Below are 17,940 nucleotides of genomic sequence, written 5' to 3' on the forward strand. Positions count from 1 at the left end.
GCACATAACAACAACAACAACAACATCCCTTGGTATCTAGAATCAACATACATGGAAGCAACAGCCAAGAAATCAGATGTTATATTGCACTGGGCAGATCTGCTGTGAAAGAACTCTTTAAGGTGCTAAAAATTAGATATCATTTTGAAGATTAAGGTGTGCCTAACCCAACCCATGGTATTTTCAATCACCTCATATGCATGTGAAAGCTGCATAATGAATAAGGAAGACCAAAGAAGAGTTGATGTTTCTCAATTGAGGTGTTGGTGAAGAATACTGAAAATAACATGGACTGCCAGAAGAACAAACAAATCTGTCCTGGAAGAAGGGCAGCCAGAATGCTCCTTGGAAGCAAGAATGGCCAGACTTCAACTCACCTACTTTGGTCATGTTATCGGGAGGGATCATATCCCGGAGAAGGATATCATACTAGGAGGGTCAGCAAAAAAAGGGAAGACCTTCAATGAGATGGTTTGATACAGTGGCTGCAACTATGGGCTCAAGTATAGCAAGGATGATGAGGATGGCGCAGGACCAGGCAGTATTTTGTTCTGTTGTACACAGAGTCACTGCGAGTCAGAGCTGATTTGACAGCACCTAACAACAACATATACATATATACACTCTCCAATATATTCTGTCTATATCTATATACCAAAACCAAATCCACTGCCATACAGTTGATTCTGACTCATAATGACTCCCATGGGTTTCCAAGGCTGTAAATCTTTATAGAACTAAATGGTTTCATTTTCCTCCTGTGGAGCACTGCTAAACTTGTGGTCATCAGTCAAATGCCTTACCCACTATGCCACAAATGCTCCCTATCTATCTATCTATAGATATGTCATTATAGGAAATACATATATTTTAAAAAGCCTTTGTTGTCAAGTTTATTCTGACCCATGGTGACCCCATGTATTACAGAGTAGAACTGCTCCCTAGAATTTTCCATAGATTGCTGTAATCTTTATGGGTGCAGATGCCAGGCCTTTCATGGCACTGCTGGGTAGGTTTGAACTACCAACATTTAGGGTAGTCATTGAGTGCAAATCATTTGTTCCACCTAGTGACATATAAGCCAGGCACGGCAGAAATGGGACAAAAGCATTTTTGGTTTCGATTAGAAATCATGGAAAATTTTACCTTAGTTTTGGTATAGAGGAAAAAAAAATTAACACTAATTTTTATGTCTAATTTTTCTTTCAATTTCTCAAAATGTTTATCAGTCTCATAAGTCAGGAAACATTTTAGTATTTTCATAATTAATCCAAATAAACTGTCCCTCATTTCATGAACATGTCATGATAACAATGAAAGAGTCTGTGATTTCTCAGAAGTTATTAAAACAAAGACTGTCCCACAGGATTGACTTCATTTATCAGTCCTGGTCATGGAATAATTTATCACTTTTATCTTTGAATTGAATTGTGTCTGTTTTGCCATTTCAAGGAAACAGAATGTGTAACCTTGTATTTATAGAGTTTCTTTTTCATTTTAATTATTCTTAACTTCTGAGAACACTCATTTGCACATACTTTGCTTTTCAAAGGTTATCTCCACTTTCTGTAGCCTATAATGAAAAACTCCCTGTGTGGTTATGAGAGGTTTTTAAACATTAATTCTGGAATTCACTTCAGAATGAGAAATAGAAAACAAAGAACATAAATTCTGGAACTACACCAGGCCATTTTTTTTTCTAATTATAACTGAGAATTTCACTGAGTTTTTATAGTATCATAAAAATACCTTTCAGAATGATCAAATAAGAATTTAAATGTTCCTTTTTAAGCATAAATGAAAACACCTTTCCTCCTACTTGTTCTGACTATTCAAAACAAAATTACCACAAAATTTCAAATGATTACACAATTAAGCCATCAGCTTCAACATCCTACCTCCACAGCTCTTTTTGTCTTCAGACAGCTGGTACCCCGGGTGGCAGGCACACCTGGACACGCCACTCTCACTCTGGCATATGTGGGCACATCCATTCCCACCTGCACAGGGGTCCATCTCTGAAAGCAATTAAGCAGTGATAGTTAATAATTTATTCACTTTAGAAAGATACACATATTGAAAAGGTGAAGAAAGAATGGCAAAGTGGGAACTAGGACTATTAAAATTTCTTACATAAAAATGTTAAGGATTCCGGAAAGTCCTTACGTGTTTTAGATGAAACTAATTCAACAAAAGGTTTCCCATTTTGTGATCTGTACTTCAAAATCAGAACAAATTCAACATGGATCAAGGCCAAAAAAGAATTAGCTTAATTTCACTATTCCCAAAAGCATTTATCCGGCCTGTGATAACTGCACTCATTGTCATTGTGACTGCACATATAAGTAGTTCCCGATTTGCAATGTATTCACGTTCTGAGGAACCACACTTAACCACCATCTTTTTTTTTTTTTTTTTTGGTATGTCTTATCATTAGTGATATGTGCTGCATATAATGTTGTAGTATGTTATTTGCTGATGTTATCATTTTCATGCCAACCACCAAAGACAAATCATGACAGGCAATAACAATGATAACTTAAAAAAAAGATGAGGTATTGGATTTATATCAGAAGCAACTTATGACAGAGTCGATAGACAAGAATCCTCTTTTAAGTTGAAGACTGCCTGTATTTACCTTCCAAGCTACAAAATATGAGAGTGTTTGTTTTTCCAGTTTGGCCAACAGAATCTGTTTTTAAAGTTTTGGATTTCTGCAAGTCTGACAGATGAAAAATAAGTTCAGGGTACTTTGAACTTACAAGTCATATTTTGATTGAGGTAGAAGATCTTCTCACAGATCTAAGAGTCATTTTCAGTTCTTATGCAGTGTCTGTTGGTGACTTTTGCCCTTTTTTTTTTCCTATTGGTTTCATTATCTACTTCTCAGATACTTTGTTGTATTACAACTTTATGAAGTTCTGCAACTATTTGGTCCTTCTGATACTTTGAATACATTTCCACCTTTTCTTACCTTTCTCGTGTTTCTACATGATATAAACTCTTCTAGGAACTCTTACATGAGGGACTGCAGATTCTATCTGCCCATTAATTTCACACAAAATATATTTTTCTGGACCTTTTGGTTTTGTTTGTTTTCTTGGTTCTGTTGATATGTTCTCTCAGAATAGAAAAGGAAAAATGATGATCTGCACAGTCATGTTCATACCAGCATCTTAATTCCTTTTAATTATATTGTCTATCATCAGCTGTCAAGGTAATGAGATAAGTAACTTCTCATCTAAACTCTGAAAAAGTGAGGGCCAGCACTACAAGGTAGAGGACAGTTACCCTTGATATGTTTTTCTACAATGATTTCTACCTTTGGAAGCTTCTTTAAATTTACTTCAAATTTCTATTGCCTTTAATGTCATCTTGATACACAACTTCCCCAGCCATGAGGGGTTATCCTTTCAGAAAACAGCCAGATATAATTCCCCTACAGCAAGTTCCAATCCTGTTAAAATCCCCTCCTGCTGTTGGAAGAACTAAAAGATAAAACTTCCATAATAAAACACTTAATGTGTATCCTTGGGCCTTTGGCTAAATATTATTCTATGACTATATTGGTTCAATCTGCATGAAATCAGACAAAAAAACAACACCTGGAGAAAGAAGAATTATAGGGAAGTCAAAACCAGACAATTGCCCAGGCATATGGAGGGTCAAGAATCATCAGTTCTTAACAATCAGAGAAGAGAAATGTCATTGAATACATGAAATATTCGGCAGTGATCTCAGAAGGACCATACCTCGTTATCAAATTCACTGCCATTGAGTCGATTTCGACTCATAGTGGTTTCTAAGGTGGTAAATCTTTACAGAAGTAGATTGACCAGTCTTCCTTCCATGGAGTAGCTGGTGGGTTTGAATCAGCAACCTTCTGGTTAGCAGTCAAATGCCTTAGGCACTACCCTACCAGAGCTCCTTATGCCTCTTTAGGGCTAATGAACACCAGAAGATAATCTACTCCACATTCACCCTAAAACAGCCTAAAAAAAAAGACTTGAAACGTTGAAATGGATGTGCAAGTAACTTGGTGTCCAGGAAAAAAAAAAAAAGTAATACTCTTTAAAGGTGGACAACTAGAGCTAATACTCAATGATGTAAATGTCACAGTGTCTGATATTCCAGTAAGTAAAAGGGGGGGGGGGACAACTAACCATGAGGAGTAGTAAGAAAATATGACCCATAACTAGGAAAATCATTCAATAAAAACAATACCAGAAATAACAGAGATGATGGAATTAGCAGACAAGCATATTAAAAGAGCTGTTATAAATAAACTCTCTATACAAAATGAGAAAGTAAAGTAGAGAACATGAAACAGTGCCAAAAAGAACATCTAAATCTGAAGAATACAATACAAGATCTGAAATGAAAAATTTACGACATGGGACTAATAGCAGATTAGGAAATTAGAAATTTATTGAATCTAAACCTTAGTAATATAAACTATTCACAATGAAGCACAGAAAAAAAATGACTAAAGAGTAAGGACTAGTATCTGAAATATATGAAGAATTCTTAAAAATTAACAGTAAAAAAAAAAAAGATCCAGTAGTCCAAGTAGAAAATGGCAAAAGACATGAAAGGATCTTTCACCAAAGTAGTTAAACAGATAGAAAATAAGCACATGAAAAATTTTCAACCTGAATAACCATCAAGGAAATGCAAAGTAAAAGCACACTGAGATATTACTACACAATGATTAGAATAGCCTAAATAAATAAATAAATAAATAAAAGTGACAACACCAAATGATGCTATACATTCAGTTCTTGTATTTTGCTGCCTTACAATAACCAACACTATGTATCTTTGAATAGATCACCATTCCTGAAGGAAAGGATCTGACTTCTATACCTAAATATCCCCATCTGTTTAGAATTTATATAGAAGGTGCTGGATAAACTGTGGTTTGAAAGAAAGAGGAGGTAGTAATCACAAATCCTGACTTCCAGTATTGATTCTAGAAGTTGGTAAAACTAACTAACTAAATAAATAAGTGCTATTTTGATCAATACTCAGTGGATGCGCTGTGGTAGACTATTGAGACACAGAAGTCAATAGGAATTATATCCGTGACCTCATGAAGCATCCACATGAGTAAGCCAATAGAATAATCACAGACTATAGTGAGTGTTGTGAAGAAATAATGATGATACGAGACATGGTAGCTGAGTAAGAGGGCTTGGCTGCAAAAGAGAATTTCAGGCAGAAGTCCTGAGACTTTGAGTTTAGAAAGGCTTAGTATGTTCAAAGAATAAGAAGGAAACCTCTTCAGCTGTACATGTAAGGCCTTGTGGCCCATGGGAAGGACCTCTGAATTTATTCCAAGTTTAAGAGTAAGTCATTGAAGGTTTTACACAGAGAAGTGGTAGGGTCTAAAGTAAAATTCCCAGGTCGTCTGATTTTTTACTTAAGAATCCTTTTCTCTTTATCTGGAGATTACTAAAATATGTATTTTATTGAGAAAATACTTCATTTCAAAACAGTAGCCCTGAAGCTATGTAAGATAAAGACCTTTCATGGACTTAAATCCCTTAAATCCCTCAGTATTTTGTAAGTTTATGCACAATTAAGGAGTTTCAAATTCAAAAGAATTTGCTGGTTTTTTTTCTTTACGTTTCTTTTCTTTCTTTCTTTTAACACATCCTACATAACTTGGAGAATATAAATAAGAAGGTATTCTGGATGGATGAATTGGCATAGTTTCTACTAAATATGTCAGTTTAATAGCAGTTTAAAATAATACATTGCAATTTATCTTGAACAACTCAAACCTTGGCTGGAAATCATTAAGGACTAGATTATTAGTCTCAATTTTGGAATATGCTTAAGTGAAAAAAATATAATTTTTATTTTATGTATCCCCAATATAGTCTAAAACTGTATTTAGGTTTTGACAAAAATGAGATAAGAAATACAATTTTAAAAATTCAGAACTTGGCTAAGATTACAAAATTTATCTGAAATTAATCTTTGACATATACCTCTTTTTTCCAAGGATATATTTTATAGAGAGCCAGAGAGATATTTTTGTGTTATTTGTTAAATTAGATACAAACCTAATTTGCAAACTCTATAAGTCAATTTATACTTCTGAATTTTTAAGAAAAACCTTTTAGAATTTGTGTGTATGTACACTGAAGCAGTCAGTGTTACTTTATTATAATCAGTGAAATAAATGTCAGGTTTAAACTTAGAATATTTTACCCCTGAAAGATTCCTTATAACAATTCCTCATGTGTTCCAGTGGCCAGGTTCTACTGAAGTTAAAGACAGAAGGATTAGAAATGCTATGGAAAACATCTGAATACTTTTGCTCTTAACATGACTACGTTCCAACATACTCAGTTACACTATCACAGAACTGCTCTATCCATGCACATCACCATAGTACCCAGGGTATCTGTTAAGTTTGTTCACTAGTCAGAGTCCCTTGATTACATTTCTCTATATATTTTTACTTAAATTTTAAAGATGCTCTATAGCCAGCAATTCTGCTCAAAAGTTTGAGATATTCATCTTTAACAAAGTACCCATGTGGGTAAACAATGCACATATATGAGGTTAAGGTGGCGTTTTACCAGGGAATATATTTAGGTTATAAGGAATCTATTCCTCTGAAAAATTACTTGGATATATGTTGTTGTTGTTGTTAGGTGCTGTCAAGTCATCTCCAACTCATAGCGACCCTATGTACAACAGAACAAAACACTGCCTGGTCCTGCACCAACCTCACAATCATTGCTATACCTGAGCAAGGACTGCTGCACTGTGTCAATCCATCTTCCCTTTCATCATTGACCCACCACTTTACCAAGCATGATATCCTTCTCCAGGGAACGGTCCCTTCTGACAACATGACCAAAGTAGGTCAGACGAAGTCTGGCCATTCTCACTTCCAAGGAGCATTCCAGCCACACTTCTTCCAGGACAGATTTGTCTGTTCTTTTAGCAGTTCATGGTACTTTCAGTATTCTTCACCAGCACCACAACTCAAAAGCATCAACTCTTCTTCAGTCTTTCTTGTTCATTGTCCAGCTGTCACATGCATATGAGGCAATTGAAAATACCATGGCTTGGGTTGTTGTTGTTGTTGTTATGTGCCGTCGAGTCGGCCCCGACTCATAGCGACCCCTCCTTGGGTTTCCGAGGCAGTATCACTACGGAAGTAGGATTGCCCAACCTTCCTTCCGAGGAGTGGCTGGTGGGTTTGAACCGCCAGCCGTCTGGTTAGCAGGCAAGTGTCTTAGCCACTATGCTACCAGAGCTCCTTAGGTGCACCTTAATCTTCAAGGAGACATCTTTGCTCTTCATCACTTGAAAGAGGTCCTTTGCAGCATATTTGCCCAATGCAATATACCATCTAATGTCTTGACTGCTGCTGCCATTGGTATTGATTGGGGAACCAAGTAATATAAAATCTTTAACAGCTTCAATCTTTTCTCCATTGATCATGATGCTGCTTATTGGTCCAGTTGTGAGGATTTTCATTTTCCTTATGTTAAGATGTAATCTATACTGCAGGTTGAAGTCTTTAATCTTCACCAGTAAGTGCTTCAAGTCATCTGTACTTTCAGCAAGAAAAGTTGTGTCATCTGTGTATTGCAGGTTGTTAATGAGTCTTCCTCCAATCCTGATATACTCCCTTCCTGATTTTAAACCATGCAGAATCCTTGTTCTGTTCAACTGACAGCCTCCTGATCTATGGATATATGGCACTAAAATATCAATTCTTAAAATCCTAATAGCTTACTTAATTATTGATATTTGAAATAAAATGAACTCTCAGTCTGTTCAGTAATTATATAATGCAGGGGAAGTTTGGGCCCTTGACATTTCTCTTCTTTGAACCAACTCCAATTCATGTTTTAGAACTGAACTTAGGTGTCATCTTCTCTTAAAAGCCTTCTCTGAACCTCTTTTGTCTGGATTAGATGCTACTCACTATCATCCCCTTAATATGCTATGCATATCTTTATCACTGTGCTGCTACACTCTCCATTTATGCAGTCACCTCCTCCACTAGATTTCATGAGCTTCTTGAGGTCTGGTACCTTTGATTTTTGTATCAAAGAGCTCCTCAGTTTCACCCCAGTGTCTGCACATAATATGGTCTTGAAAATATCTCTTGCATGAACAAAGTGCCTGGCAAAGCCCTATATTAGAGGATGATGAGCTAGGTACACAGATTTTCTGCCTGGTGAAATATCAAATGACTATCTCAACCCTGAAAAAAAGAAATCCTGAAAGCAAAAATAAGAGAAAATAATCATTTGTTGCATGCTCTTTAAAAAGAGACAGAAAACACCCCAAATCTTTATATTTTCCTTTCAAGTTTTGCTCATTACTAACATTATTCATTTCATATGCTCATGATATCTATTGAAGTCCCTCAGAGAGCCAAGACTTATTTCTAGCATACCATTATGGATCCCTTTCATCTGGTCCTAGATAAAATGCAAGAAATCCATTTAATTCATGGAGAGATGTCAGTTGCTGTTGGAGTTTCTACATGCTTAATGAACTGTGTGCTCACTTTAAAGGGTAGACCAAACCAACTACAGTTAGGGCCATTATGAAACTTACAAGGGTGCTCAGACATGAAATGCTTTCTAAGAATCTAACTGAGACTCATAATTGACATGATCTCAGATTATGGGACAATAAGATTGTATTCATCAAAGTACAATGTAAGACTTCATCTTGACTGAATGGAGAAACTAGTCACAGCTTCCTATGCTGTTGTAGTTGAGTCTAGCTGTCAATTTGGCAGTTTGTGGATTGCAATTTGTGGCTACTATTACTTACCATTCATGTCTTGCTCTCATCCCAGCAGTGGAAGTTCCCTATCTACAATCATGTTTTCTAACTGTGGTCCAGCCTGGCTGCAGAGCCAGTTTCCAGCACAACTGCAGCCAGCCCTGACAAGAGGACTGCTGTTCAAATGCCACATTCTCCCAGGTACCAGAAGACTATCTACTTTGTGAAGAATTAACAGAAAAAGTGAGAAAATGAATAAACAGGAACATAAACACTTTCTTTTATTTTTTCCATACATTAGGCATATTGTGTAAAGAAGATTCTATCCCTCAGAATTTCTATAATTATTGTCTAGAATATTCATGTTGATATTTAATATGTTAAACTTTCAAAATGGGATAGAGGAAAGATAAAATAGACATGGATTTGTAGCCTTAATCTAGCATGACTGCTAGTTCTTGTGACCTTGGGAAAACCACCTGACCTCTCAGAGCCTTAGTTCCTCTGTAAAATGAGGATAGTAACAGCTACTTCATGGGACTATCAAATGAAATAATGTATGTAAAACAACTACTACCATGTCAAGAATTTTGTAGGCACTCAATAAATGTTAGGCATTATTAGTGTAATTATTATAAAGAGAGAAGAATTTAAATGAGCAAAAGAATAATGATCTAATATCAGAAAGAGAGATTTTACAATTTAAAATATTGGAAGTAAAGCAATTATAGAGTGATATGAAAGTCCAAAGTGTCGTCAGTCTTTGTATAGTGAAACATGATTGGAGTCTATGAAATAATAATAATAAAATATTAATAGGGTTTTAAAAGAATGAAGACAAATATTAAACTCAGCAAAGATTTACTAAATATCTACTATGAGCAAGGCACTGGGAGAGAAAAATACATAAGACATGCCTACTGCTCTCAAGGAGCTTACACTATTTGGGGAAATGAACAAGTAAGTACATACAGGAAGAGTTGTAGAAAAAGATCAAATATTAGAAGGACCAGAAAAAGGAAATAATAGGGTCTCAAAAACCAAAGTAATAGATTTTCAGGAAGAAATTCAAAGGCGAAGTGGGTCAATTGCTGAAGGGTTGAGGGTCAATAAAAAAGCATTATTTCAGGCATTTCACATATTGTTCCAATATACCATTCAAGTAAGATAAGGAAAAGTATTCAGAGGATGGTACCAGGGGACAAGAAGATGAATGAGAAAGAGATAATAACTCTGAACTATGTTCAGAAATATTTAATTAATAATAATTATTATGATAATTATAGATAATATGTAGTGCTGAATATAGTTCAGGCACCATTCTAATTACATGCATTTATTCATTTAACCTTTTTAATAATTAAATGAGGTAGATTTTTTAAAAAATCTATCAGTTTTTATCTCCACTTTACAGATAAACTAAGGTGAAAAAAGTTAAAAACAAAACTTCTCTATGGTTTCAAAGATAAAGACATTTGTGTAAAAGGATCCAAATTAGGGTAGTCTGGCATACAGTCTGTTTCTGAACTCCTTCTCTATGCTGGAGGAGTAGAGACCTAGACTCACTCATAATAGCTGTGAAGATGAGATGCTTTCTTTTTAATGGTTAAGGGGGATGTTGCAGCACTGGTTTGCAACTTCGTACTACACTAGGTTTTTCAGGGAAAGTAAAATTTCAAGTATTTTTTAAACATGCCTTCTCTTTTATTTCAATTTTTGGCTTGGAAATGTACAAGTGCAGAAAGTTCAAATTGTTCCCAAAGTGCTACAGTAGCTTAATATCTGCCATTAATACTTTTCATGTATAAAAAGCCTTTTTTATGACATACTAATATTGAAAACAGGTGCACTTGGAAATTCTATTAAACCACCGATAGATACAACTTCTTGATGTATTTGCAAAAGGTATAATAGGGCATCAAAGACCATTTGACCTAAATCTTCCAGTATGCCATTTATTCATCTTCTACATGATCTCTGCAATTATCAAGGGATCCTCAGGCAACAATTCGTTAAATCAAATTTTGCAAAAAATTGGAAACACAGGACACTTTCCAGACTTGCAGTAGTAAGTCATCGAGCCTCTATTGACAGCCCATTACACATGCAAGGTACCTTTCCAAGTATTGATTTTTACCTTAAAGTACTTTGCAAAATTTGTATCTTAAGGATTTTTTTAAAAAATTAAAATTTGCATGAATTATCTTTTAGACTTTCAAAATATTTTGTAATTGTATGTTAAGAATGGGATTATTAAGTTTGCTTTCTATAAGATACACCGTGATGATGCAATTTTCTGAAAATCAAAAAAAGAATTTGAGTTTAATGTTATATTACTCCTAGTTTTCACTCTATGTCTGTCATTCTGGGCTACCTTTAGATTTAAGTGTGCATAAAAATTTAATGTCTTAAATTGTACAAATAACTCTTGGACCCTGGAATTTTAAGCATTGGAATTTATCTTAATGGAAATATCATGTATGGGAGCAAAGAATTATTGTAAGAATATTTATTGTAATTTTGTTTAAAATAATGAAACCATGTAAACTTAAATATCTAACAGTAGAAAACTGGTATGGTGCAATGGGAAAAACAATGGCATGTTATACATTATAGAGTTAGCTTGAAAAAACATGCTTTCCAGAGTTACAGTCCGTGGGTTCAAATTCTGTTCTGCCATGATATGAAATATTGGACCAATTGACAAATCTGTTCCTAGTTTCCTCTTTTGTAAAATAGGGTAATAGTACCTAAGGAGCTCTGGTGGTATAATACCTAGGGCATTTGACTGCTAACCAGAAGGCTGGCAATTCAACCCATCAGGCACTCCACAGAAAGAAGACTGAGCAATATATTTCCATAAAGAATTACTGCTTCGGGAACCCAAAGGGGGTTGCTATGAGTTGGAATTGACTCAATGGTAGTGAGTTTGGTTTATTTGTTTTTAATAGTACCTACATTATATGATTTCTGTGAAATATAAATGAAACAATGCATGTAAATTTACTTTATAGTTGTTGTTGTTGTTGTTATTACATGCTGTCGAGTCAGACCCAATTCATAGTGACCCCTCCTTGGTTTTCTGTGGTAATATCATTATGGAAGTAGATTGCCCAACCTTCCTTCCGAGGAGTGACTGGTGGGTTTCAACCACCAGCCTTCTGGTTAGCAGTCAAGTGCCTTAGGCACTATGCTATCAGAGCAACTGGCAATCAAGACAACTCTAGATAACTATGCAGCTATAAAAATCACATAGATTAGATAATAGCATTATATAATATTTTCAAAATATTTTAAGAAAAGAGTTCCAGTAAGATGGCAGAATAGGCAGACAAACTACACAGACCCTCTCCAACAAAGAAAAGGGGAACCAATCAATACAGACACAGAAGATAATCCTGGAGCACTGAGCTTTGAAAGGAAGGATACAGAAGTGGATTAAACTCCCACTAGTAGAAGAACCTGCATGAAAACACCAAAAAAGGAGACATATGGAGCTGCAGTCTGTCAGCAATCCTGATGGCACAGACAGCTTGGATATTGCCAAGTCATGTAAGGATTTAAGAATTAACCTAAAAACTGGCCCTCCTAGCCAGGGGCTGCACAGAGGACTACACTGGTGGCTGGAGAATAAAAGGGGAAGCAAAGAGGGAGATGGGCTAAGCAGTGGACTTTTGGCTGTCTGGAGGCTGCAGCCATTTTGAATATTTACAAGCAGTTTGACCTTTGTGGATATTTAAAGTGACAGGATTCTCTCAGATTCCAGGGATCTAATAATAGGCTCCACTTGCCAGGAACCGCAAGGACATTCTAGACGCAAAGGACTGGAAAGGTGTGATATTCCTCATTACTCTTATATTCCACACTCTCTTGGTGAATGGAGGTGTGGCCATCCCTCACTCCCACCCACCTCCTGAGATGGCAGGAATTCCATCCCAGTCTGTGTGCTCTGATGGAGCCTGGGTGCCCTCCTCACCCTACTCAGATTCCACCACCCCTGCTTTTTTTAGTTTGTTTACTTTTGTGTGTTTTAAAATTATTACTATTATTTTATTATTTTCATTCTTTTTATTATTATTGTTTATTCCTCCCGTCCCAGGTTCTAGTTTTCAGCTTTTTCTCTCTTCCCTGTCCCTGATTCCATTTTTTTTCTAGTGGTTAACCTTATTCATTGTTTTTCTTTTTGTATTTTCCCCATTTTTTCTTCATTATTCTCCTACTTTATCTCTTATTATCTGTTATTGCCGCATCCCCAGATATTTTTATTTTTTCCTTTTTGATAACTGTTCCTGTGTGTTTATGCAGTGTGTTTTTTGTCTGCTTGCTTTTACTTTTTGGACGGTTTTTCAATTATTGCCTAAGGCATTTGACTGCTAACCAGAAGGCTGGTGGTTCAAACCCACCAATGACTCCTTGGAAGGAATAGTGGGCAATCTACTTCTGTAGTGATACTGCCTCAGAAACCCATGGAGGGGTCACTATGAGTCAGATCTGACTTGATGGCAGTGAGTTTGGTTTCTTTGAGTGAGAGACAGCAACAGTGCCCATACAACAAAACCATACTCACACCTCCTGCAGCTCCACTTACTAAGTGAAAACCACCACTTCCTTCTGCACCAACTGGCCAATGATAAACGACCACCAAAAAAAGCCTGACTCACCCTTAACTGCTGTTCACAAACAGTTAACACAGATCTAAATACAACGATGTCACAATGTCTCGGAAACAAGAGACCATCACAGTCCACACAAAGAAGCAAGATAAAGTGGTAGAAACAAGGGAGTAGGATACAGACCCAAAACACATTCCTGAGGAAGAAGCAGCATTGGAATGCCCTGATAAGGAATTCAATAGAATTATACTTAAATACTTACAAAAGACTGAGGGACAGATAAAAGAAAACACTGACAAAATTAAGAAAAACACAGACAAAACCCTAGAATAATTTCAGAAGAAAACATAAGAATAAAACAACAAAATAAAAGAAAATTTTAAAATGATACAAAATCTACAGATAGAAGTCCAGAAGATAAATACTAAATTTTCAGAAATAGATAACACATTGAAAGGGCAAAAGAGTAGAATCTATTTAATGGAAGACAGAATTAATGAGACTGAAGACAATTACATGAATACTTCTTTGGAAAGGGACCAATCAGAAAAAAAGATCAAAACAAAATGAAGAAAGCCTAAGGTTCATATGGGATATCATCAAAAGGAATAACCTATGTGTAATCAGAATTCCAGAACAGGAAGAGAAAAAGAAAACCACTGAGAAAATTGTTCAAGATTTGTTGGAAGAGAACTGCCCTGATATAATGAAAATGACAATATATCCATTCAGGAAGTCCAATGAACACCAAACAGGATAGACCTCAAACAAAAATCACCAAGACATAACATCATCAAACTCACTAAAGCCAAAGACAAAGAAAGAATCCTGAAAGCAGCACTGGAAAAATGAAAAATTTACCTACAAAGGACAACCAATAAGAATAAGCTCTGATTTCTCGGCAGAAACCATACAAGTGAGAAGGCAATGGGTTAGTATATATAAAACCCTGAAAGAGAAAAATTTCCAATCAAGAATTATATACCCAGCAAAACTGCCACTCAAATATGATGGCGAAATTAGGACATTTCCAAATAAGCAGAAATTAAGGGAATTTTTTAAACCAGATCAATTTTACAAGAGATACTAAAGGGAGTCATTTGAACAGAGAACCAATAATAGCAAACAACAACCGACCATTAATACACAAGATGACATAACCCAGAAACCAACACAGCTATGGAAGTAACCAATGTAAAATAAGCACATACGATTGTAAACAGGAACCAGATACATGAATTGGCAAATGAGGACAACTACAAACCAAAAAGAGGGGGGGAAAAAACAGTGTAGTTACAGAACTTCTAAATGGGAGGAAGTCAAGAGAGTTGCAAGATAGAATGGACTGTTCTAAACTCGGGGAGAAAATTATAAATCACAGGGTAACCTCAAAGAAGAATGATAAACCTTCAAATCACAATGCAAAAGAGAAAAAGCACAAATATTTAGCAAACACTAAAACAATAGCAACAAAGGGAATGATAACACTATTCATATACATAATGAGCTCAGTACAGAAAATTATATGGAAGAAAGAAACCAGGAACCATGAAAAAACACTTAACAGAATGACAGCAACCAATTCATACTTGTCAATAATTACACTGAATGTCAAGATTAAATGTACCACTTAAGAGACGGAGGGTTGCAGACTGGATAAGAAAGCATAATCCATTGTGTTAGGTTGGGTTCTCTAGAGAAGCAAAACCAGTAAAGCTTATATGTACATATGGAGAAAGAGAAATTTGTCTTAGGAAAATGACTCATGCACTTACAGAAGATAGCAAATCTCAAGTTCTTGGATCAAATGTGAAGCTGGAGGCTTTTCCCAACTCACACAGCTGCAGGAGCTGATGAGTTCAAGGCTGTTGACTGGCTGTTGACTCCAACAAATGACAAATTCAAGATCTCCAGGCCAAATGGTGGATTGTTCGCTCATGGACAGTTGTAGGCAGTACAACAGGATTCTCATCTACAGAAGAGTGTCTCTTTTCCCAGGAAGTCAATAAGTACATGGGAAGCAGGCCACACCCTTAGGGAAACTCTCTTTCAATGGATTGGCTGCTCAAAACACATATGTCTGATTCCATCATGGGAATAACCCACTTCACAACTACTTAAACCACACAGAATTGTGGTCCAGCTAAGTTGACACACAGCTCCAACTATCACACCCATCAATATACTGTCTACAAGAGACATGCCTTAGAGACAAAGACAAAAATAGACTAAAAATCAGAGGTTGGAAAAAGATATATCAAGCAAATGGCAACTGTAAGAGAGCAGGAGTGGCAATATTAATTTCTGATCAAATTGACTTTTAGACAAAAAGCATATGTGACAAGGAAGGATATTATATAATGATTAAAGGATCAATTGAACAAGAAGATATAACCATCATAAATAACTATGGACCCAATGAAAGAGCTCCAAAATACATAAATCAGACTTTAAAAGAGGTGAAAAAGCAAACAGATGATTCCACAGTCATAGTGGGAGACATTAATATGCCTCTTTCAATGAAAGATAGAACAACTGGAAAGAAATTTAACAAAGACGCAGAAGAGCAAAACAATACAATCCACCAACTTGACCTTATAGACATCTATAGAGCACTTCACCCAACAACAGCACAATACACATTCTTTTCCAGTGCACATGGAACATTCTCCATGATAGACCTTATGATAGGCCATAAAGCAAGCCTTAATAAATTTAAAAACATTGAAATACTGCAAAGCATCTTCTCAGATCACAATGCTATCAAATTGGAAATCAACAATAGGAAGATCAATGGAAAAAGAGCAAACATATGTAAACTGAAGAGCACCCTCCTTAAGAATGACTGGGTAGGTAACAGAAAAAGTAAAAACTGGAGTAAAAAAAATCCTTGATTCAAACAAAAATGAAAATACAACATACCAAAATCTTTGGGACACAGCAAAAGTAAGGATCAGAGGACAATTTATAGCAATAAAAGCACACATCAAAAATGAAGAAAATGCCAAACTCAACGCTTTAAACCAACATCTCCAACAATTAGAAAAAGAACAGCAAGAAAAGCCTACAGTCATCAGAAGAAAGGAAATAAGAAAGATTCTAACAGAAAGAAATGAAACAGAAAATAGAAAGACAATTGAAAAAATCAACAAGATTAGAAGTTGGTTTTTTGAAAAGATTAATAAAATTGAAAAAGCACTGGAAAATTTAACAAAGGAAAAGAGGGAGAGAATACAAATAACACAAAGAAGAAATAAATTGGGTGACATCACAACAGAACCAACTGAAATAAAAAGGATAATATCAGGTTACTATAAAGAACTGTACTCCAACAAGTTTGAAAATTTGGAAGAAATGGATAGATTTCTGAAAACACACTACTTACTAAACTAACATAGACTGATGCACAAAGGTTGAACAGATCCCTAACAAAAGAAGAAATGAAACAGGTCATAAAAAAAAATTACCAACAAAAAAAATCCTGGCCCAGACAGTTTCACTGGAGAATTCTATCAAATATTCAAAAAACTGACACCAATCCTACTCAAACTATTCCAAAACATAGATGGAATCCTCCCTGACTCATTTTATAAAGCAAGCATAACTTTGATACCAAAACCAGGCAAAGACATCACTCAAAAGGAAAACTACAGACCAATAGGCACTCTGGTGGCATAGTGCCTAAGGTATTTGATTGTTAACCAGAAGGTTAGTGGTTCAAACCCACCAGCCATTCCTTGGAAGGAAGGTTGGGCAATCTACTTCTGTAGTGATACAATATCTCTCATGAATATAGATGCAAAAGTCTTCAACAAAATCCTAGCCAATAGATTCCAAAAACATTAAAAAAAAATCATTATGACCAAGTGGGGTTCATATCAGGTATGCAAGGATGGTTCAATATTAGAAAAATAATCAACATTGTCCACCACATAAATAAAACAAAGGGAAAGAACCATATGATCATTTCAATCAATGAAGAAAGGGCATTTAATAAAATGCAACACCCATTCCTGATCAAAACTCTCAGGAAAATAGGAATAGAAGGGACATTCCTCAACATTTTGTTGTTATTAGGTGCCGTAGAGTTGTTTCTGACTCATAGCCACCCCATGCACAGCAGAACAAAACATTGCCTGATCCTGCGCCAGCTCCATGATCCCTGCTATACTTGAGCCCATCATTGCAGCCACTGTGTCAATCCATCTCATTGAAGGCCTTCCCCACTTTCGTTGACCCTCCACCCTACCAAGCATGACATCCTTCTCCAGGGAATGGTCCTTTCTGACAACATGACGAAAGTAGGTGAGACAAAGTCTGGCCATTCTCGCTTCCAAGGAGCATTTCGGGTGCACTTCTTCCAGGGCAAGTGCAAAAACGACAAGGAGGCCACATGTTCTGACCTCCTCTACCCCTACAAGAGGAAGACAGGATTACCAGCAGTAACCCAAGGCTTATTCCTGCCAGGCCAGACATGTTGCCTCCCTCCTCCAGCCCTTTCTCCAACCGTTCCTCCCAAAGCACCCACCATCTCTCTCCTGGGTTTGATAATTTG

General features: G+C 36.1%; 1 protein-coding gene across 1 annotated transcript in view; it reads right to left on the reverse strand.

Annotated features, from left to right (window-relative positions):
* The window catches only part of LOC103201901 (EGF-like and EMI domain-containing protein 1), a 99,600-nt gene that overhangs the window by 35,681 nt on the left and 45,979 nt on the right, over positions 1-17,940 (reverse strand). Inside the window, exon 3 of the mRNA XM_042781764.1 lies at positions 1,899-2,018. Coding sequence (XP_042637698.1) covers positions 1,899-2,018 — 120 coding nt within the window. The remainder of the gene's footprint in view (positions 1-1,898; positions 2,019-17,940) is intronic.

The sequence above is a fragment of the Orycteropus afer genome, unplaced genomic scaffold (genome assembly GCF_000298275.1).
Source record: "Orycteropus afer afer isolate SDZICR_OR568_19922 unplaced genomic scaffold, OryAfe1.0 scaffold00168, whole genome shotgun sequence".
In the NCBI taxonomy this organism is placed as follows: Eukaryota; Metazoa; Chordata; class Mammalia; order Tubulidentata; family Orycteropodidae; genus Orycteropus; species Orycteropus afer.